Source organism: Callithrix jacchus, chromosome Y (genome assembly GCF_049354715.1).
Source record: "Callithrix jacchus isolate 240 chromosome Y, calJac240_pri, whole genome shotgun sequence".
Classification (NCBI taxonomy): Eukaryota; Metazoa; Chordata; class Mammalia; order Primates; family Cebidae; genus Callithrix; species Callithrix jacchus.
Window position 1 is genome coordinate 12,314,940 of NC_133525.1, and position 24,700 is coordinate 12,339,639.

Genomic DNA, 24,700 nt, shown 5'->3' on the forward strand with positions numbered 1-24,700 from the left:
TTCTTTTTTTTTTTTTTTTTTTTAATAATTACTTTTATTTTTAATGTCCAGAATGTGTAATATAAGGGCCAGAGCCTCCTCCTGGACTCAATTTTATAAATTCTCAATTGGTTGGTGAGGCCAATAGGGATACTTTTGCTTGTCCAATTTGGTTTCTGGGAAAGCTTCGTTCAAGTCCTCAATGGTCATCTGTTCAAATGGAATTAAGTTCTTATACTTCTCCATCTTTTTCTCATATTCTACAACCCTGGCCTTTGAGAGAGACACCCACTCAGCACAAGACTTCACATCTTCTTTTTCTTCAGCATCCACCAGGGCAGTATATGGATCCTCTGGTATAGGAACCTTCAGGGCATTAAACTTCTTCTCAAAGTCATCCACCAAGCCTGCTTTGGCCACATTGGCCTTGTAGTAAGCCCAGTCAATAGATGGTGGATTCTCAGGTAAAGCAGCCAACCTGGAGGTTAGGATCTCATTCCAGGATTTCAGGGAATTAGCAATGGCCTTTTGGTTTTGGGGTATGATCTCCCAAAAAGCTATCCAGTCAATGGTTTTTAGAGCAAGTTTTCGCCCAGCCATCTTGGAATCCTTCACCGACCCCAGCTGCCTATCGTCCACAGCAGCAAGTAACGGAAGTGGGTCCCTTTTTTTTTTTTTTTTGGTATTTTTAGCAGAGACGGGGTTTCACCATGTCGGTCAGCCTGTTGTTGGACTCCTGACCTCAGGTGGCCCACCCGACTCAGCCCCCCAGAATGCTGGGATGACAGGCATGAGCCACCGCACCCGGCTCATAGTCACGTTTAACGGTGACGTTACACGTGGTATTTATATTTTCCTGGCCAACCGTATTCGTAAGGTGGAAGGTGGGTCGCAGCCCCTCCCTGGGCCTTACTATGCTGTTAGAGGATCTTTCGAAAGGAAATCTGTCTATCCTTTCTCCTTTGTTTCTCTCTTCCTAATTGCCTTTTCCAGTTCTTTCTTTCTTTCTTTCTTTCTTTCTTTCCTTCTTTCTTGTTTGTTTCTTTTGTCGTTTCTGGGTTTCGTTCATTGTTCCTGTGTTTCTTTCGATGTTTCTGTGTTTCTTGTGTGGCCTTTCTTTTTCTTTTTTTATTTTTTATTTCTTTTTTCTTTTGAGACAGAGTCTCAGCCTGTCACCCAGGCTGGAGTGCGATGGCGCGATCTCGGCTCACGGTGACCTCCGGCCTCCATGGTTCAAGCGATTCTCCTGCCTCAGCCTCCTGAGTGGCTGGGATGGCGGGCGTGTGCCACCGCGCCCAGGTAATTTTTGTATTTTTAGTAGAGACGGGGTTTCAACGTTTTGGCCAGGCTGGTCTCGAACTGCTGACCCTGTGATCCGCCCGCCTCGGCCTCCCAAAGTGCTGGGATGACAGGCATGAGCCACCTTGCTTGGCCTCTCTCTCTCTCTCTCTCTCTCTCTCTCTCTCTCTCTCTTTTTCTCTGTCTGTCTGTCTGTCTTTCTCTGTTGCTCTTTCTTTCTGTCTCCCTGCCTTTCTTTCGAGATGGAGCCTAGCTCTGTCGCCAGGCCCGATTATGTTTAGCAAGAAATTTCATTTTGTCTATTTTCTTTCTTTCTTCTCTCTGCCTTCCTTCCTTTCTTTTCTTTTTCCCTTTTTTTAGATTTTTACCTAAATGCAGGTGGGGGCTAATGCCGAAAATGGCATTAGCCTCTTCTTTCTGCCTTCCTTTCTTCTTGCTCTGTGTTTTTCTCTTTCTTTCCCTCCTCCCTCCCTCCCTCCCTCCCTCCCTCCCTCCCTCCCTCCCTCCCTTCTTTCCTTTTTTCTGTTCCTTTCCTTTTTTTCTCTCTTTCTTTGTCTTTTATACTTTTTTTGTCTCTTTCGCCCTTTTTTCCTTCACCTCTTTCCTCATTCTTTCTCTTCTTCATCTTTCTTCATTTTCCACCTGTCTTTCATCATCTATTTTCTCCAGATTTTAAAATTTCTGTTTTCTCCATGTCCTTCCTCCCCCCACCCTGCTTCCTTTCTTCCCTCTCTCCTTCCTCCATGTGTCTTTTTTCTATCCCCCCTCCCTCCCTCCCTCCCTCCCTCCCTCCCTCCCCCACACCCCAGGTTTGATTGTGAAAGTGTCCTCATTCTGTGTCTCTCTGTCACCTGAACGACTCGCGACCGAGTCCTGTGTGTTCTTTCTCCCTCCGAGATGCATGTCCAAACAGCCACACGTCGTGGGCTTGTCTTTGGAGCCTGTCTCGGTCTACGCAGAGACACGTTTGGAGGACGGTTTCTGTGGGGTTGGGGTGGAGGGGCTGTGTCTTCGGCCTCGGCCAGACTTTTCTCGACTCACGGTTTCGGTTTTGCCGTCCGCCGGCCGCCCTGCCATCTGGATCTCTCTCGGTGACAGGTTTGGGGACCTGGTCGTCGCCGGTTGTCGGGCTCCATCTGGCGGCCGCTTTTATATGGTTTTCTTGGCTTCTGGAGCTCCGGTGACAGCTGCCGAGGGAGGGGACCGTCCCCGCTGTGAGCTAGTCATTGCTCCGGAAAGCCTGCGGCCGTCAGCGGGGCTGTCCCTGTGGCGCCAGAGCTCTGGCGAGTCACTTGTGAGTCAGAGCTCGGGCGTGCAGGGCTGTATGGGGGCAGGCTGTCGCCGAGTTTCCAGGCCCGAGCGAGGTGTCGGGGCTGCCCGGGCCGGTCGACCAGTACGCCGTAGCTCCCGAGGCCCGACCCGCGACCCGCGGGGACCCTCCGGGCGTGGCGCGGGTGGCCGGGGACGCCACTCCACGGCCCTGTGGCGGGCCAGCGCGGGCCCTGGCCGCCAGAGGCACCCACCCACCCACCCGCCGGATTTCTTTCCCGAGTCCCTGTGGGGAGTCGGTGGCCTTCCTGCGCCGTCCTCCCGGGGTGCCGCGCCTGGCCGCGGTCCCTCTGCTGTGACGCTTTACTTCCGAGTCCGCCTTCGTGGTCGGAGAGTGGTCCCTGAGCGCCTTCGGTCCCTCGTGTCGTGTGTCCCTCTCGTGTGAGGGGACGGCCGAAAGAGTCTGTTTCTGAAGGCACGGGCCGGCCCCTGCGTGGCACCGGTGGCCCGGAGGGCGTGCCCGGGAAGGGCTGCTCCCTGGTGTGTGTGTGTGTGTGTGTGTGTGTGTGTGTGTGTGTGTGTGTGTCTTTAGGTCGACCAGACAGCCCTGGGTGCTCCATGTCTGGCTGTGATGGTGGCCTTTTTGGGGTATTGATCTGGGCTTTATGCTTTTCCCAGTCTTTGCCAAGGTTTCTAACAGAATTGATTTATTTGAACATCTAGTCTTAAAGTGAACGGTTTCAAGCAACACGAATGCCTACAGTGACCTTCACAGCTTGTCATTTAAGAGGCATGGTGACCCTTGCCAGTAGCTTTTATAACCGTGGATCATTCTCTGAGCTTTACACACATTGAGCCCGATTTGCTGAGTAGGTGTGTTTTTTCCCTCCCCAAATTTTAAGAGATTTGAAAGGTGCTTTAATTCTTACCATGCAGTAAATGCCACGCTACCGATCTGGCAATGCTGAAATAGTATAGTTTCCCCAAACAACTGTATACCCTTCAGTTTCTGCAGCCTTATTCCATGTCCTCGTTTTCACCCTGGTTCACCATTCCATCAGGAGCCAGCGCTCCTGAACTGAGCTGGGGGCTGAACCAGCCTTGAACAGGATGCCTCTCTTCCACTGCCCACGGGAAGAGCAGACCCTGGGAACGCCCCAGTTCATTCCACATTTTGAAAGAGACTGAAGTAAAGGGTGCTTTCATCACATTGTGATGTCAAAGAAGTTTCATGCACTCCTAAAATTCTGAACTGTCTGAAAAGACGATTGAAAAATCAACATGCCCAAAAGCTAGTGTTTCGGAAGACTGAACAAGCCACAGCTCTTCTGTTGCTGACTGAAGATATTGGAGTAAGCTATGCCTTTCCATGGAGGCAATCCCTCCCCAACTCCTAGTGTTGAGTCCAGCGGGTCAGAGGGCCTGTATTACTGTAGATGTGCATGGGCATGTGAGCAAGACTTAGCGCACGAGGGTCTTCAATCCACTCTACCACTTACTGCCATCCTCTATAACATACACAGAGGAAAGTAGGAGAAGTATATCTGTGTCCACATTTTCTGCCTGGCACAAAATCTAATGAACGTGCAAAGTGCAATTGCTTCCTAGCACTTATCAGCCCTCAAAGCTGCACAGTACTGTGACTTTCTATTTAATTCCTCACCATATCATATTATTTGAAAAAGATTCCATCGGGCTTGGGCACAGTGGCTCACACCTGTAATCCTAGCACTTTGGGAGGCCAAGGCAGGTGGAGCACTTGAGCCCAGGAGATCCAGATTAGCCATGGCAACATGACAAAAACCCTTTTCTACAAAAAAATAAAAAATAAAAAAATAGCTGGACTTGACGGTGCATTCCTGTGGTCCCAGCTACTCAGGAGGCTGAGGTGGGAGGATCAGCTGATTCTGGGAGGTCGAGGCTGCAGTGACGGTTGACTGCATTCCAGCCTGGGTGACAGAGTGAGACCCTCTCCCCCTCCCCCCCAAGGAAAGGATTCTTTCATCTAATTTACAGATGATCTTTTAAATTATTAAACTAAGAATAAATTAAAATATCTAAAACATATAATTGCACATACAAGATTCAGCTGACTATCAGAATTTTAAATGGTTAAATGGGTATTTTAGCCCCCTCTGAATATCAGTTAGGTGCAAATATAGACTTTGTCATCAGAGTGAAATATCTTATTGTGACCAGGGTTCTGAACAAACTTGTTGAATTTATTTTATTTTGTATTTCGAAGTTGCTTTTATACGAATGTTGATATATAAGGGTTCTAGTATTGGATTACCAGAATATCTGAGTACCAAAAAAGATATGAGAAAATCACTTCTATTAGGTTCAAAAGGATTTATTGAGATCCTAAAATATCATACTTGCCGAAGGGGAGAATTGTCTTCCAAAGTCATCTTTCTTTTCTAAATTTGGGTGTCCAACGCCACTGCACTTACTGCAATTAATAAAATCATCTGGCAAGGCATAAGAGCGTTCTTGCTTCAAGCTGCGAACTATTTCCCCCGAAGACTTGGAATGACACTAAATTAATATGAGGAAGGAAAGAAAGAATTAATTAGTATTTGATAGTGGACCATTAGATGTTGATTTATTAGTCAGAACCAACATTAGCTGAGTTTACTTTGTAAACCTCAAGCCTTATCCTTCCCAGGTTTGTTCTCATCACCACTATAAATTGTCCATGTACTGACTGACAGTAATTTGTCACAAACAAACATAAGGGGCTCTCAGTCAAATGGTGACATATATGTGAGTGTATGAACTTCCTCTTATTAAAATGGCCTGGGGAATATACCAACTATGTGGAAAATTGCATCAGTCAAGAAAAAGGAGGGAGGATGCTCCCTGCAGGTGAATCCAGACGGGGGTCAAAGCAGGGATGATAATCTCCGCAGGAAAATGGTGTTCGAGCCAACACTTTTTTTAAACAATGAGGGCCATGCTTTTTGAAAATGTTGAAATTTGCATGATTTTGCATTTTATTTCTTATGTTGCTGACTTTATAATTCTGATTAAAGCTGACCTGAATGCATTTAGTTTATGTGTAATGTCTTAGTACTGTAATGTACTTTTTGGAGGAATGAGTAATATTATTTTTCACAGATGAAGAAGAAACTGGTAATCAAGACACACGGAAGCAAAATAATAATAATAAAAGTTATTATTACTAAAAAAGTCAAATAAAACTTCTAGTGGTTAAATATTGTAAAACATTCGGTTAGTGGTTGGATAAATGGGAAATCAAAACTAAAAAAAAAAGCAATTAGAATTCTCTATAATTGAGTACAGCAAAACAACAACAATAACAAAGTTATGGCCATAAAACTTTATATTACTGAGGAAAGAAGAAGGAAACAAAATAAAGCAAGTTTAGTTGAAGGGATTAGGAAAAAAAAATTATAAAGATAAGTTACAATGTTAATGAAATTGTAATATAAAAGCTAAGACACATCAACACAGCCAAGAGTTAGTGTTTTAAATAATTACATAATATACACATACTCCAGACGGGAGAGAAAGACACACACAAAAAAAACATGTGACTTTCTCTGAGCACAGAGATTAATGGCAATTTCAATTTTTTTTATTTTTCAATTTCTGTTTTCATTGGGTATGAACTTATTTTATTGATCAGAATAATGACAGTTTGTCATAATGAACACCCTTTTTCCTGTTCCTTACTACAAGTACTAATATAAGGACACCACCTTCTGGTTTTATTATTTTGGACCCTGTGGTTGCTTCTTCAATATTCATTTCTTTTCTGATATCTATTCCAATTTACACTAGAGTTTCCACATTCTTTTACCCCAGCTCTGTGTAGTCCATTTGCTTCTGAGAACCTGGTTGAAACATTGAGGTTGAGAACCTGGTTGAAACATTGAGGTTGAGAACCTGGTTGAAACATTGAGGTTGAGAACCTGGTTGAAACATTGAGGTTGAGAACCTGGTTGAAACATTGAGGTTGAGAACCTGGTTGAAACATGAGGCATCAAGTTTAAGTTTAAACTGTTTATCAACATAATACACGGCCGGGTCTGGTGGCTCACTCCTATAATCCCAGCACTTTGGAAGGCTGACGGGGTGGATCACTTGGGTTCAGGAGTTCGAGACCAGCCTGGCCAACATGGCGAAACCCTGTCTCTACTAAAAATACGAAAGTAATGAGTGCGGTGCCCTGTGCCTGTAATCTCAGCTACTCAGGAGGCTGAGGCAGGAGAATCACTTGAACCTGGGAGGGAGAGGTTGCAGTGAGCCAAGATCATGCCATTGCACTCCAGCCTGGGTGACAGAGCAAGACTCTGTCGAAAGAAAAAAAGAAAAGAAGGAAAGAAAGAAAGAGAGAGAGAGAAAGAAAGAAAGAAAGGAAGGAAGAAAGAAAGAAAGAAAGAGGGAGGGAGGGAAGGAGGGAGGGAAGGAAGGAAGGGCACTCCAGCCTGGGTGACAGAGCAAGATTCTATCAAGAGAAAAGAAAGAAAGAAAGAGAGAAATAAAGAAAGAGAGAGAGAGAAAGAAAGAAAGAAAGAAAGAAAGAAAGAAAGAAAGGAAGGAAGGAAGGAAGGAAGGAAGGAAGGAAGGAAGGAAGGAAGGAAGGAGAAAGGGAGGGAGGGAGGGAGGGAGGGAAGGAAGGGAGGCTCTTTTCCTCCTTCTCTCTCTCTCTCTCTCTCTCTGCCTCCGTCTCCTTCTCCTCCATATATGAGGAAGCCTGCGGCCCCTGAAGGTCATGGGTGCTGTGGGAGCCATGAGCAAGAGCTATCAGCCCAGAGAGATACTGAGGGTCAGGGAAGCTAGGCCTGTATGATCTCCATGTAGCTGGACCCATCCAACCCTTTGTGGGTATCACCCTGGAGTGCAAATCCCTTTCGTTGTTGAAGAAAGCTTGAGTTGAGTGATTTATTACTCTTAAAGTATGTTAAGTACTCTTAAATTATGTTAAAATATTCTCATGAAAGAATTATACTATACTCTTATGATAGTATTCAAAGTAATTTAAAGACCCCACCCATTTCCAAATAAAACTGACACTTGTGAAAACACTGCTTTGCCATTTACTATCTATGTTCCTGGCCGAACTATTAAATGTGCTGAGTCTATAGCTCCACTTCAGTTTAGGATCAATGATATATATCTTTTTCTTCTATTTCAATACATAACAATAAGTGTCACGAGTCGTTCTTATAACTGAGCAGGCACTCAAAAGGGACATGAAGCTCTTCATTTCTTCTGCTATCATGTTGTACATCTTTACGATACTATAATTTGAGCTACAACCCCTGAGATCTTCTGGAGAGTTCATCACCACTGAGAGACAGTAAACACAGACAGGACCATAGATAGATGGCACATGACAACAGAGTTTTGACCCACAATCCCTGCCGCGACTGTCCCCAACGGACTTGTTCAATAACTGCTACCTGCCCTAGTTATGTCCCCAACTCAGGAATAGCAGATAAATCCAATATGCTTCCTCAATACTCACATAGTTCTCTTTCTTTCATTTTTAACTTTTATTATCTTCCACAATAAAAAAAAAATCAGCTAATGATCATAGGCGTGCATCAATCAATGCTTCCAATTTATAATGCTTCTTGTATTAAGAATTTTAATCTTTCATTTTCCTGTGGTTGTTTCTACCCCCTCGGGTTCTGCAAACACATTTGTTGCATAAAACTGCACCTCTGAGAAATTCCAGCGCACTGGCATAGTGTTCTGGACTCTCGCTGCGGTATTACTGCCAGCAGTGTGCTTTCTTATTAAAAAACGCAGAGGCTCAGGTTTGACAGCAGGATGATGAAATGGCAGGATATTTTTAAACACGGATTTTATGAGATGTATTACATGAAATTAAATTTAGACCATATATCAAGGAAATCACCATAGAGCTTTGAGTGTGATACAGCTTATGTGGCACTAGTCGGACCACTTGGTTGTCTCAACAGCATCGCTGCCCGAGTGGGAAATAAGTGCCCCAGTCTATGGGGGCACTATCTGGTTGGCCTGTTGGTCACAGCACTCTCCCCCCGCAAGATATTTTATCTGGAAGGTTCTGTAGGGCAGCAATTGGTGTAAATATACAGCAGAAGAAGACCAGGACTCTTTCTCCAGCACATCCCCTCCGCCTCAGTGCACGTCCCCTGCTCCTGATGATGGCATAGATATCAGGGATTTGACAGGACACACTCAGGAAAATGTTTTCTGGTTTTTGTTGGTTTGTTTTAGTTTTGTTTTTGTAGCATCCATCTAAGGGTAAGGTTATTGTGATGGTGAATATTGAGTGTCAACTTGATTGAAGGATACGAAGTGTGGTTCCTGGGTGTGTCTGTGACAGTGCGGACAAAGGAAATTAACATTTGAGTGGTGTATTGGGAGAGGCAGACCCCCCCTCAGTCTGGGTGGGCACCATCTCATCAGCTGCCAGTGCTGCTAGAATAAAAGCAGGCAGAAGAACATGAAGGTCTAGACTGGCTGAGTCTTCCGGCCTCCGTCTTTCTCCTCTGCTGGGTGCTTCCTGTCCTTGAGCACCATCAAACTCCAAGCTCTTCAGCTTTGGGAATCTTGGGCCTTCGGCCACAGACTGAAGACCGCAGTCAGCTTCCCTACTTTTGAGGTTCTGGGAATTGGGCTGGCTTCCTTGCTCCTCAGCTTGCAGACTGCCAACTGTGGGACTTCACCTTGTGATCATGTGAGGCAACGCTCCTTAATGAACTCTTCTTCATGTACACATCTATCCTGTTAATTCTGTCCCTCCAAGAACCCTAACTAATACAGTTACACTTCTGGTCATCATTTGGGATTTTGTATGTAAACCTCAGAATAAATTCAACAAAATTTACTGAATTTTCCCTTTGGTGACCTCACATCTTCGCTAAGAAGGGGTTCTGCTGGTTTCTGTGATAAAACTATGTATAGCAAAGTCAATGTGCATCAAGAAATAAGGAAATGAGAATTCATGCAGTGCCCAACAGGTGAACGTTTTTCATTATTGAGTAATTATAACTACTTAACGATAAAACAGAAAGTTTGTTTTTTTCAAACTGCTATGTGTATTATTTTTTCAAGGATACCCCAAGTGGTTAGTATATAAAAACTTAATTTTTTTTGGGCCTAGCTACTTGATAAATGCAAGCCATTATGTATTTATTTTGGAGCACTGTGGAAATATTGCTGCGATAGTGAAGGCACTGTGTGAACCGAAAAGCTTGTGAACCTGTCCCTATTTAATTAGAACAGGGACTTGGGCACAAGCCAATGGTGACTCTTCTGACTAGCATGTACCATAGGCCATCTCTGAGATCCCAGTCCACTGGGAAAGCAAGCTGGCAAAACCAATTCACCTCTACCATTGGGATAGTCAGTGTGAAAATCAGAAGACCCAGTGGTAGAATGGTCCTGGTAGAGAGGAGTTAAAAATCACGGTGGGGAAGCCAGGAGGCTGTGTATATTCAGACTGAAACCCTGCCTATCTGACACCTTCAGGACTGAGTGCCACTTAGCGGAAGCAGGTCACTCCACCCTGGGACAGGCCAGTCAGAAGAGGGGCAGACACTGAGGAAGGCTGACTCCTCGCAGCAGCCCACTCAGGCTGCTTCATTAGAACTGTCTTTTAGTCTGAGTGCAAATGAGCAATGCCCCAGTTCCAGCTCTTGACAATGTTTTCTTATGTTTCGTTATAAATCTTAGCATCCTTACTGTCTTCCCCAGCACACACATCTGCTGAAGTCTGTGTGTTTTTGACCTTTGCATTCAAAAGACAGCAATCAGCTTATGAGCATCTAATGTGCTCTTTGTCTCATTATTTATTTTATGTATACTTTCCATTTCCCAAGCATTACTCTGTTGGCCAGGTCCCTATTTTATAGAAAACCCACAATAGAAGGCACATAAAAGTTTTCCTTTATTGCATACGATGACAACATATGGCAGGTTGTATATTTTTTGAACCATACCAATTCTGCCTTCTTATTTTAAACACAAGAAAGAAATGAATTATATTACAAGTAAAATAGAAAAGCCAAGATCATATATAGTGAGCCATATCGTCATAATTTAGGCTTACACTTCTGATGGCGAACACTGATGTCTCACTCTACCGGAAGGGCAAAAATGCTGACTGGTTTAGCCCAGTTGGAGGCTGCATGACTGTCATAATGTATGACAAGAAAAATATATATGTGTGTGTGTGTGTGTGTGTGTGTGTGTGTATTTTTTTCCCCCGCCAAATCCCCAAGAAATATATTTTAATCATCCAGTATGAGTCAATGGTTGATCTGATTTCTGGATCTGGGTATTTCTCTAAGAAGATTAGGTTTTGCTCTGTCACCCAGACTGAAGTGCAGTGGCGTGATCTAGGCTCACTGCAGCTTCGACCTCCCCAGGCTCCCCAGGTGATCCTCCCACCTCAGCCTCCCAGGTAGCTGGAAATACAGCTCCAGCTCCTTCACCAAAGTTTAACTCATCGTGTAAGTGAGTTTACTATTATTTATTCCATGTGTACTAAGAGCCCAACAAGACTTCATGCTATAAATTAACTTTTTTAATTGGAAAACAAATCAAGTTGTTCATCATAAGAGATAATTTCTCAGCATGGTTCCTGAAGGGTTAACTGCTAAACTATGTCTTCAGACCTAATGAGATGTACCAAAGAAAGTATCAGTTAAGTAGCCTGTCTTTTATGAATTCATCATTTTTAAATGATTCTCTGTCATTTAAAAAATATGTATTTTAGAAAATATTCAGTTTCATGCATAGTGAAATGACCACTGATGTCGTCATCCAGATCTTTTTGCCAGGTTACTTTTCATCAGCTTCATTTTGTCTTTGTGGAGTCTCTGTACCCTTAAGGGAGGTTATTTTTCTTTTGGAAAATTTATTGTCTCCTTGCAGAATGTATGATCTGTTGTGTTGTTGAAGCCGGTATTCATTGACCTGGCCTCATTAGTGACTAACGGCAGTCAGCTCCGAGAATGTTGGTTTCACTCATTTGGTGCCTATGCTATTTGTGTAATTACGATTGTGGGCCCCAGGGGAGTGGGACACGAAGTCTGTCTGGACATATATGAAGACATGAATAGATACATATGTTTCTGCAGAGCAGTAAATTAAACATCCATCTACTACCTCATCTATTCACAGGAATATTCTGTGATATATCTTTCTCACCATAGGCAGCTGCACTTACGTGTTTTCATTCTGTGAATCTATTGCCTAATTCTTTAAAATGTCTCAGGTTTTTGCACTGTCAGAATACTACAAGACTCACGCCATTTACATCACATCTAAGAAACGCACTTGTACAGCGTGCGCTGGAGATGAGTTTGTAGTGCAGCCTGCTAGTCATGCTCCTCCTCCTCAGGTCAGCTCTGCGTGGCGCACACGGCCACTATTTATACTAGGCTACCGCAGGTTGGTCACATTTTCTACTCTGTTGATTTATTTATTTTATTTCTGAAAAGACTGGCCTAAAATGAAAATTTCCTGATAATTTAAATGTAGTGCTTTCTGGGTGATCACTTACAAGGACAGCTTTTCAATCAAAACATTTATATTAATTTACTGTCTCAATGACGCGATTGTTTTGAAAAGCATTTGCTGGATGCTTTCTGTATGCAAAGCAGTGTGGAAGTGTGGCTTAGAAAAGGAACAAAACTGACAACTTCCTCTTAAGAGATATTGGGAAAATTTATAGATTTTATATGTAGATCCACACACACATACATATATATGTATAGTATAGATACTGCACTAGTAGAGTTTTTAAAAACTGTAAAAAAACTACCCACTTAAAAATACTATCCTTATCATAGCGTATTTGAATATTTTTTCATAATAGTTACCTTGGATAAGAGCATAGCTTTTTTCAGGGGGTCTTTTATAATTTCTTCTTTTTCTTGCTCTTATTCATATTGATCATTTATATCAATTCACACTTTTACATAGCTTTGTTTCGAAAACATAGTCATGCATATAGCTTTCTCCCTCTTTCTTTTTTTCTTTCCTTCCTTCCTTCCTTCCTTCTTTCTTTTCTTTCTTTCTATTTCTTCCTTTCTTTCTGACAGGGTCTCTTTCTGTCACCCAGGCTGGAGTGTACCAGCACAATCATAACTCGCTGTACCCTTGACCTCTCCGGGCTCAGCTGATCGTCCCATCTCAGCCTCCTGAATAGCTGGAACTACAGGCATGCGTCACCACTTCTGGCTATTTTCTCTTTCGTTTGTTTGTTTTTTGTAGAGAGAGTCTCCCATGCTGCCCAGGCTGGTCTTGAACTCCTGGGCTCAGGCAATCCTCCCACCTAGGCCTCACAGTACTTAGATTACAAGCATGAGCCATCACTCCTAGCTGCATAGAGTTTTCTACCCCAATATTTTAAAAAGTGTTTCCTTAGAAGATATTTCAAAAAGTTACACATATTTTCAATGAAGTGTCAATTCTAAGCTCCATTTCAATATTGACATCACTTCTGTGTCATCAGCATCCTCTCCTGTCTGAGAAAACGGAAGAAGTGTGTAAGGTAGAGACAGGCTTTCAAACCATGTCCCAGGACCTTGAGACAATCAATATTATGATAAGCATCCTGTTAAACCAGTGAACATTTCTTTTACGAACCACTGAGAAAATATTTTCAAGCTGGAGCATTTAATGATAATTCAAATTATCATAGAAAAGAATATCCAACAAGATAAAGTTAAAATAACTTTTTTTGGAAAGAAATAGATGTTTGGGAGGGGAAAAATCATATGTTTGTTATAGTCTAGTTTGTTGGTTTCTGCCCCAACTTTAAGTCTTACTTCTTTTGAGCTTCATTTTTTATACTGTCATATTGACTTACAAGCATTCTTGCTCTACATTATTTTCGTCACGGATTTTATAGGCATCGTCTAGTTCTTCATACTTCTTGACAGCCAGATGGTTCCAAGGAAAAGATGTGCATTGTATCACAAGAGACTTTCGTTCACATAAGTACTGGTACTCTATCAAGTCAGATGCCAGGATTTTCACTCAATTCACAGATTTTCTATCTTAGCAAAAAAGGGTATGATGAAAGACTCAATTAAAACATTTACCAACATCTAAAGAAACTGTATCTGAGCAATTAATACGTTTTGTCTAAATCTTTCATCATTTCCTGAAAGCAATGAAATCTTATTAAACACAAGTTTGATCACGGTACTACTCAACTAAAAGCAAAAACAAAAGAAAACCGATCTGGATATGCAGAAATCACAAAGAAGCAAAAATGCACGAACTCTGCGCCCTGTACCAGAATATGGTTTCCTCGCCGCTGCACCTAGAAGCCAACGTCAACCCAAAGTCAGCGTCCAACAACACAACAGAAAATGTGGCTTTTCCTTCCGCTGCTAAATGTCGTTTGAGTATCACTCATCGGAGGGGATCCAACGATGGTGACAAGAAAATCTGGAAAACAGGGTTCAGAGGAGAACTTAGAAGACTAGGGTTCATGCGGAGTCTCAGCAACGACGCCGCTCTGCCCCAGTGCTTTATAAGCTATTGCGTGTTGATGTCTCTTTTTCAGCCTCGTTTTCTTCCACTTTCTGACACGCGTTCTGCTCTGTAAACAAAAGCGGAACTAGGCCAGCAAGCACAAATATTCTCTGCTTTAGTCCTTACGTTTTGTCCAGAGTCTGGTTCAGACCAGACAGAGCAGTGACGTTCCAATCGAACCTAACAACACTCCCACAGGTATCGGTAGGAATGTGATTTTTTTTTCCTTTTTTTATTTATTATTATTTTTTTTTTATATGGAGTTTCGCTGTTGTTACCCAGGCTGGAGTGCAGTGGCACGATCTCGGCTCACCACAACCTCCGCCTCCTGGGTTCAAGCGATTCTTCTGCCTCAGCCTCCTGAGTAGCTCGGATTACAGGCACGCACCACCATGCCCAGCTAATTTTTGTATTTTTAGTAGAGACGGGGTTTCACCTTGTTGACCAGGATGGTCTCGATCTGTTGACCTCGTGATCTACCCGCCTCAGCCTCCCAAAGTGCTGGGATTATAGGCATGAGCCACCGCGCCCGGCGGAATGCGATTATTTTATCACTTTGGTTTTTGCAGTGATATTAATTGGCTAATATGTTATCAGTTCCTGCTAAAATATTTTAATTCTATTAAGTAATTCCGAAAGACTGGAAATTGTATAGGAAGACAGAAATCCTCTCTATGTCCTAAAGTGTTTATTGAAGATATGATATTATGACCACGATTTGGGGAGAACAGATCGATAGAGTATTGATAATTCTTGAAGCTGATCATTCAGTCACTTTATGCTGACCTCTGCATTTTGCATATTTTGGAAAATTTTCATAATAGAAAATTTTTTGCCAAAGTATACCAAAGCCAAACATGTATATTTTTGCTGGTGGAATTTCAGAGCCATGGTGGAGGGTACAGAGACCTTCACAATGACAATATTTTACTCCCTAAAGAGGCTTTTGTAAGTGGGCACTGTAATTTTATGAATAGATTCATCTCGTCATGCAATTTTTATTATCCTTTTAATATGTATAATGTTATTTTTTTCTTTGGATGTCAGCTTTATTACATCAATTTAAAAATTTTGTGCTTTGAATTTTTAGAATGAACATTTTAGTTCATGTATTAATCTTGTTTTTAATAAAGAGCTTCTTCCAAGCTTTTCTATAACTGAGCATAATTAAATCCTCTCATAAAAATGAAGTGCACAAATTCTTTGGTGATACAAATGATGATTCTGCAAATGACAGTGTGGAGGATCTTGTCTTCCTAAATTCCAAGGGTTTCTGAGTGAGCTTTATGTTAGTCAGGTCAAACTCTTTATAATTAAAGTCATGTTTGCATAGGCAAATGAAGTGGTCCAGGCTTGAAAAGCAAGTATATAATAACCCCCTGTTTCAAGTTTATATAAAGCATCTGGCTACTAGATGACCTTTGGGGTCTTTTATATTATATTAACATCAAGGAATTTCCTTCTACTTTCCTCTCCTGTGCTGTGCTAGAAGACGACCCTGCAGCTTCCTGCAGAGTTGAACAAAAGTCTCTTCCCAGTATTCTTCAAGAAATGAGCTTAAGTGTCTTAAAGATACAGTGGGCTAATTTTTAACAAATCGCGACAGAATGGTGGAAGAATATGATTTATTTTGCCCATGAAATGTACAGTTCACTTTAATCATGAAATGTAAATTCAAAGCAAATGTTCCTTTTAAAGATTTATTTACATTTGATAATTTGACAGTGCTTTCCTGCAGTTTCAAATATTTACCCTTAACATTAGTAAACTAAGAATGATCAGCATTTTCTTTAGAAACAAACTATTCACACAACCAATTTAGACTAATTTTGCTTATGTAAAGTACATATTTTACCAAATCAATTACATATTCATTAGGAATTATTCAGAAGTTTCCAAATTTTTATAAATAATATGTCAATGGCAAATGTAGATTTGTGTCTACATTTATAGATTGTAATTGGATGCAAATTTGGATTTGTATCCTTTTCAGTTAAAAAATAAAACCAGTTCTGACGACAGTTTCCAGGCTATTTTATTGTTTCTGAAGTAGCTTCCAATTTTTAAAAATGTTTTTGCATACATAATACACACATAGTATCAATGACCAAAACAACTTGAGCAACACTGTTTTTACCTGACTTTTTGTGGAAAAATAAAATGAATCATGATATGGGGGCTATTAACAGCATGAGTTACACCTTTTCTCATGCTTCTCTTCTTTCTTACAGGAACATGCCCAAAGTTTGGAGGTGAGTCTGCTGTCAGATTTTTATTTTATCCCTGGGGCAGAGAGGCACTTGAGTGTCTATAATGGTACCGTAAAAAGGTTTCTGATTAAGCCGGTAATCATAACTTCAGATTTTACCAATCTACTTATCTGTCATTCCAAATATCTTATATCCAGTTCCTTTTTGTTTTAGTTCCTGCTGCCCAAACTGGTGGAATCAATTGTCTTTTCCAGGAGCCTTGGCAATGGTCTCTGCAGAGGACAGAACTATTTCTTTTCTTTTCTTTTTTTAATAGAGATGAGGTTTCACCATGTTGGCCAGGCTGGTCTCCAACTCCTGACCTCAAGCAATCCACCCGCCTCGGCCTCCCAAAGTGCTGGGATTACAGGCATGAGCCACCGCACCCGGCCAGAACTATTTCAATAAATGTATGAACTAATTTTAAAAAAAGGAATCAATGTTTAGACAAAGCGGATTTCGCAGCAAATAAAATTATCAGAGATAAAGAGGAACACTACTTAACAAAAGGTTCGACTCTCCAAAAAGACGTACCAATTCTTAATGTGCATTTGTGTAAACAAGAAAACGTCAAAATATGTGAGGCAAACACTGATAGCACTGCAAAGATAAATGGATGAATCTATGGTAATAGTAGAAGACTGCAGCACTCTCAGTCAGAAGCAGATTTAGCAGGCAGAAAATCTGTAAGGGCTTAGCTTAACAGCGCCACACATTAGCCGGATATAATGGACATCTATAAACTACTTCATTCAACAACAGCAGAGTACACATTCTTCTTAGGCCCACACCGAACACTCACCAAGGTAGTCCAGTTTCTGGGATATAAAACAGGCCTTAAAGAATGTAAATCATACAAAGTATGCACTCGAACTACAGTGGAATTGAACTATACATGAATAACAGAAAGATAGAAAATTTCCAAATATCTGGAGATTAAAAAACATACTTATAAATAACACATGGGTCAAAGAAAGAGTCCCAAGAGAAAGTTAAAATATTCTGAATTAAGTGAAAATACAGTAAACAGCAAAAGTAGTGCTTAGAGGGAAATTATAGCATTGAATGAAGACGGTAGGAAAAAAAGATAAAGATCTAAAAATCAACAATGTAAACTTTTAGCTTAGAAAAATAGAAATAGGACAGACAATTAGATCCAAAGCAAGAGAGGAAAAATAAACAATAATATTTAAGGCCAAAATTAGTGAAATTGTATAAAGAAAACTATTAGATAAAATCAACAAAACTGGCTGTTTGGTAAGATAATAAAATTTGCTCCTTGTAGCTTCTTTACCTCTAGTGAGGCTAGCCAAAAAAAGAAAAAAAATGGACACAGGGAAGGGAGTACTACACACTGAGGTCTATCGGGGGGAATAGGGAGGGACAGCGGTGGGGGGAGCTGGGGAGGGATAGCATGGGGAGAAATGCCAAATGTGGGTGAAGGGGAGGAAGGCAGCAAAACACACTGTCATGTGTGTACCTATGAAACTATCTTGCATGTTCTGCACATGTACCCCAAAACCTAAAATGCAATTTAAAAAAAGACAAAAATAGCTAATATCTGAAATGTAAAAGGGACTATCGCTACTGATCCCAAAGCATTAAAAGGATAATGAACAATTTTATGAAAACTCCATCAAAAACTGTGATAACAGTAGAAATGGACAAATTACTAGAAACATGAGCTACCTAAGCTCACACAAGGAGAAGTAGTCTGAATAGGAAAATATTGAATAATATAATTATATCAATAATTAATAACCTTCTGAAACAGAAAGTACCAGCCATATGGCGAATTCTACCAAACATTTATTTATGACATAAATTTCGCTAATTCTCTACAATCTCTTCCAGAAAATAGAAACAGAGAAGAGTTTTATTTTTTATTTTATTTATTTTTTTAATGAACTTTTATCTGTACCAGAGGGAATAGTTCTTAACTTGTTCTATGAGAACAGCATTATCTAATACAAAAACCAGCGAAAGACATTATAAAAAATAGAACTATAAACCAATATTTTTCATAAACATTGATGCACAAACCATCACTAATATGTTCAAAAATGGAATTTAATAACATGTAAAATGAATTATACATCACACTCAAGTGGGATTTATTCCAGGTGTGCCAGACTATTTCCACATTGAAAACGGTTAGTATAATCCATCATTTCAGACTACGGGAGCAATATCATATGATCACATCAATAGGTGAAAAACAGATTTGACAAAATCAAATACTTATTCATGATTAAAATGCTTGCTCAACAAACTAAGAATACAGATGAACTTTTTCAGTACGATGAGCATCTCCAAAAAACTTATATCAAATATAATAATACCATGCTTAATGGTTAGAAAGTTGATATCTTCTGCCTAAGAGTGACACCAAGACAGGAATTTCCCCTCCGAACACTCTAATTAAACATCATCCTGGCAGTCTTGGCTAATGTAATAAAGCAATAGAAGGAAACAAAAGTTATACAGAGAAAGAAAGAAGAAATTAAACTTTCCTTTTGCAGAGATGATATGATGTGATATGATTGTCTATAAGAAAGTTCCCCTAAATCCATCAAAAAACTGGAGTGTAAAAGGAATTATAACAAGCTTGTTGCAAGATACAGGATAATATATAAAAGTCAATTGCTTTCCAGTACATCAGCACTGAAAAACTGGAAATTTAATTCCATGACAACAACATTGAAATCAGCAGACAAAAATTAAACATGTAAGAATTAATCTAACAAATATGCACGAGATTTACGAGAAAATGACACAACTTTAGTGTGAGATATCCAAGCTCAAAATAAACGGGGAGATATTCCACAATACGGATAGGAGTCCTGAGTATTATCAGAATGTTGATTTTCCCCAACTTGATGTATCAATTCACCACAATCTCTGTCAAAATCACAGGAAATTATTTTTTAAATATAAAAAAAAGTTGATTCTAAAGTTTATTTGGAAAGGCAAAGGAACCAGCATAACCCACACAGTACTGAACAGCGACCCTGGAGGACAGAAACCACCCGACCCTGAACTTACTACAAAGCTGCAGTGATCCAGAAAGTGCGATATTCACAAAATAATAGGCAAATAGATCAATGGACAGAATAGAGATCCCAAAATAGACTCGAACAAATATACTCAACTGGCCTTTCATAGAAGAGCGAAGGCAATTCAGTGGATAAAAGATCGTTTTTTTCTATAAATGCAGCTGGAACAAAATGAATCCTGACACAGACTTTAAGCTTTTCACATAAAATAACTTAAAATGCACTACAGGACCAAATGCAAAACAAACAAAAATTATCACACAACTCTGAGATGATAGCAGAGGTGCAAATGCAGGTGACCTTGGATCTGGTGACTTTCTAGATGCAAAAGCGTGGTCCCCTACAGAAGACAATTGATACAAGCTGGACTTCGGTGGTGGGGGGTGGAATTATACTGAAATTCATTTCACTTTCTGTATAATTTTTCTATAAACATAAAACTGCCCTAGCAAAGAAAATATATTTAAGAAGAAAAAATACTCAACTACATTTTTTAAATGGTTGCCTTTAATTTTTTTAAAAAATATATATGTCAAAAAAGTTTATGTAAAATTGGAAAAAGGAGGATAAATGAATATACTTTAGTCAGCTCTGTAATTACTTCTCTAGGTAATATACTGTCATTGTTTCTTATTAACCACAGACTTTTTGAGGGGGAAGAGGGCAAGGATATGTAAATATGAAAATAGCTTTCAAAAAACTAGAGCTGACCAAGCAACATGGCTCATGCCTATAATTCCAGCACTGGGGAGGCCGAGTCGGGCGGATCACTTGAGGTCAGGAGTTCGAGACCAGTGTGGCCAAGGTGGTGAAACCCTGCTTCTACTGAAAATACAAAAATTAGCCAGGCATGGTTGTGTGTACCTGTAATCCCAGCTACTGCTGAGGCTGAGGCAGAATAATCGCTTGAACCTGGGAGGCAGAGGTTGAAGTGATCTGAGATCATACCATTGCCCTCCAGTCTTGGGAGACAGAGCCAGACACCGTCAAAAAAACAAAAAACAAAACAAACAAACAAACAAAAAAAAACTAGAACAAGGATGTATAGGAGCCATACAGGCTTCATAACTCAAAATAAGCTATAGAGACATTAAAAAAAATGAATTTCAGCTTCAGAACTTTTAAAAGAATTGTGATATTTTGAAATAAAATTTCCTTGTGGAAACTGAAAAAAGTAACACTAATGTTTTAAGAAACAGCTGAATCAGAAGATGCAGCTGAACATTTAGAAAATAGAAGTATATCTGACTTGAGAGAGCATCGGAGTAGATCTCTTACTAGAGGTTCTTACTACGGCGGCAAGCCTGGGCTGTGGAGTGGGCGTCTCTGCAGTCTCTCCCCATGTGACGGTCTACGCAGCCGGCCTTGAAAGTTCTTCATTTCTAAGACGCAGTTTCTCTTTGTAAGATAAAGGAAGTCGTAGTGCTGATCCTTCTGACATTTGAAAATTAAATGAGCCACTACATATAAAACATTTAGTATATTCTGCAGTAAAAAGTCAATACAATTTGTTAATATTATTGTGGCGTATTATCATGAGTATTTGTTTTTAATTACTCCCTCCACCTCCCAAAAATATCATGGAAAGAACAAAATATAGGAGAAATAACTAGCAAGCCTTTAAGAAATAGTGACCAGTAATTGCAACCATTTTAGTATATTACATTTATAAAATTGCCTTTGCTTTTAAGTCAAATGTTTTATTTAAACTTTACTTGCATGATTTTTAAGAACAATGATTTTTTTTAATCACATTGCGGACATTCTTTTTTTTTTTTTTTTTTTGGTATTAAATGGCACTTTAAACACTAGTCATCTGATGGGAACCCCAGGTGATTGGTTTCAGAACCCTCTCGGATTCCAAATCCAGCATGATTAAGTCCCGTATATCAAAAGGTGGTAGAATTTGCGTGCAACTTGCATACACATCCCGCCTTGTACTTTACACCACCTCTAGGTTACTTACACTACCCAATACAATGCAAATGCTATGTAAATAGTTGTTACACTGTATTGCCTTCTATTTGTATTATTTTTATTTTTTCCCAATTGCTTTTGATCCAAGGTTGGTTGAATTCATGAATTAATGGGTGAAAACATAGGGCTGATTATAATATGTGCTCCTCTCTTTTTTTTAGTTTTGTATAATTTCAGACTTACAGAAAAGTTTTAAGAATAGCACAAAAAAATTCCCTAACACTTTCCACTCAGAGTCCCCAAATGTTAACACATTACTACATTTGCTCTCTCTATTCCCCCTTCTTTCTGCACATATGTACACATTTTCTTTTTCTGAAATGTGTAAGAGGAAGTTGTATATATGACACCTCTTCTTCCCTAAATAATTCACTGTATACTCTCTGAAAATAAGGCATTTTCTTACAACATCAAAGTATAATCATCAAACTCAGGAAACGAACACTGAGGTCATACATTTTTCTCATCAACACACCTAATAGATTTTACCCACTGTCCCTAATATATTACTTATAGATAAAGTAAATCCAAGCTGATGCATTTTATTCAGTTCCCACATTCTTTAGCCTCTCTTAATGTAGAACAGCTGCTGAGTCTTTTTATATTTCCATGTACAGTAAGTCCTCACTTATCATCCATTGGTTCTTGGAAAAGGCAACTTTAAGTGAAAAGATGTACAGAAGATCCTCAAATAAAATTGCTTCCTGCAACATCATGTTTTTCTGATGTTGATGAGAAAAAAAAGATGGCTTTAAGTCATTTTGCTTTAAGTCTTAGTTTTCAGGAACCTATCAATTTCATTGAGTACTTAATGTATTGATATTTTGGAAGAGTATTAGATACATTCTGGGTATTATTCCCTCAGTTTGGGATTTAGCTGATGTTTTCTCATGATTGGATTTGGGTTTGACATTTTTTACTGGAACAGCACAAAGTTTTTCTCAGTGACCATGTTAGGAAGTGCACACTGTCAATTAGTTTCATTACCAAAGGATTAACTTTGATCATTACGTTAAATGATGTGGAGTCAGTTTCTCCACTGCCATGTCACTATTTTACTCTCTGTGTTTAAGAGAATTCTGAGATACTTTGTAACTATACAAATTTTGTCATTCTTTAAACTTTCACACACTCATTTTGACATTCATTGATGATTTTCACCTAAATCAGTTATTATTTTATTATACTATTGTATTATAATATTATTATAGTGAATTTTATCAGTCACTAACTGATTGCAATCTGTCGTCTATTGACATAGCCTGGAAAGGTCATCATTTTGCAATTAACAACAGTGGATGAGTAGAAGTTTTCACTCTGGTCAAAGCCATGTGCTATTTTATTGACAAGAAAGCTCAGGATATTCCTTGAGAATCTATCTGACTTGGGTTTAAACTGTGACATTGTAATTTTCTAACCATTTTACCTTATGCCAAATAACCAATTCTCAGATTTTTTTTCTACTTAAGAAGAATTTAAAAATCATCACAGAAGTTTGTTTTTAAGGTTTACATGAGATAATTGAGGTAAAGCACCTGTGGGGCATTAGTCACATGTTAACATGATAGGTACTACGTTTTTATGTAGATTTTGTTTCACACTGACACAGAAATTTCATTCTTATGCCTATCAACCACAAGCACATGCTTGATCATTGTATATGTATGAGAAATTTGTTATTTTCACATTATATTTCAACTCTAATAGCAGGATGTCATTATAAAGAATGAAATAAATAACTGTGATTCAATCCAGTTATTCTCTTGCATTCCCCATTTCTCAGTATAATTACTCTCATGGCTTCGATGCTTGTCCCCTGCAAATCTCATGCTGAAATGCATCTCCAGTGTGGTGCCTGGTGGGAGGTGTTTGGGACATGGGGCAGAGCCCTCATGAATGACCAGTGCTGTCCTGGAGGTAGTGAGTGAGTTCTCTCTGAGTTCACCAGAAATCTGGTTGTTCAAAGGAGGCTGGCACCCTCTCCTTCTCCTGCTGCCACTCTCATCTTGTGATATGCTATCTCACCCTATGCCTTCCAACATGATTAAAAACTTCCTTAGCCTCCCCAGAAGCAGATGCCAGCACCGTGCTTCCTGTACAGTCTGCAGAATCATGAGCCAAAATAAACCTCTTTTCTTTATAAATTAACCAGCCTGAGGTATCTCTTGACAGCCATGCAAAAATGGACTAATACATCTACTTAATTGAAGTTATGGGTTTTGAATGGAATCCAAAAGCACCTACCGAAGTAGATACATCAGTGTTTAGACCTCTTGCTGTTCTTGTCTTTTCTCTTGTTGGTTAAGATGTTTCCGTCATATGTTTCCAAGATGAAATATAATTATAAAGCATTCATCCTTTGGGCTTTATGTTAATTTTGCACTCAGAAAGATAAACGAGTGTTTATTAAATGAGCACTGTGCAGATGACGCCAATGTTGCCATTTGAATGTTACTCTCTAAGATAGGTTGAACTCCTTTCTCATATGGACAATCACAAAAAGATTTAAGTGCACATTGCAACAAAATTCTCATAGCAATTAGGTTTGTAAAAATGTATATGGTCACAATATAAAAGATTTGAAAAATGACCCTTTTTAAAGTAGCAGTGCAATTAAGACACTTGGATTCCATGAAGGAAACTAGAGAAGCACAATGCACATTATTACAACCAATATCTGTCTCTGAAATGAGTTAACAAATGGAATGAACAAGTGGATCGCATTGTGGTGAATCATGTTTAATTACAATTAAGCAATAATTTTTCATGAGCCATCACCATTAAAATAGTTCATGAGAAGAGATGTGTGCTGGCATTAGCCAACTCACTAGGTACAGCTAGGTTAATTTTAACTTTTAATCTTAATATTTTTATATTAGTCTACATATTCTCTTCAGACAAGGAGGTCTTTTATTTCTACATTGATAGAAACTAATGTAGAGAGTATAATTTCTTAGTTGTTAAAAAGGCTACTATCAAAAAACACTAATAAGCAGAAATTTTACACAGACATACTAATATTAGGTATTTAAACTGTGATGATTGTTTATATTTTTATATTAAGTTTTTCTTATCTTTTAAAATGAGCTTCTAGTATGATTACAATGCTAGTTGTTTGGGTAAAGCATGTCCATGTTTCTACTTTATCTATTTACATATCAACATTTAAAATTAATTTAAAGTTCATGTTATTACTTCTAGAAAACATATATTACAGTCAAAGTAGGCCTTGTTTTGAGGGTAAGAATGACATGATTGATGAATTTTTAAATTTTCTTAGTGTGAGCTAAAAATATCTCATTTGTTAGAAAACCAATTTTAAATTTCTAAATTTTGCTTGTAAGGAAACAGTCT

The 24,700-nt window shown here is 39.5% G+C and overlaps 1 protein-coding gene across 1 annotated transcript; it reads right to left on the minus strand.

Moving 5' to 3' along the window:
• On the minus strand, positions 1–631 carry LOC118150906 (ATP synthase peripheral stalk subunit d, mitochondrial). The gene has a single exon (XM_054251691.2). The coding sequence runs from the start codon at positions 577–579 to the stop codon at positions 94–96; it is 486 nt and encodes a 161-aa protein (XP_054107666.2). The 5' UTR covers positions 580–631; the 3' UTR covers positions 1–93.
• Positions 632–24,700: the final 24,069 nt, after the last annotated feature.

What these genes read in the sequence shown, in the direction of transcription:
- LOC118150906 (XM_054251691.2), bottom strand. Translation starts at nt 579, where the DNA reads ATGGCTGGGCGAAAACTTGCTCTAAAAACCATTGACTGGATAGCTTTT.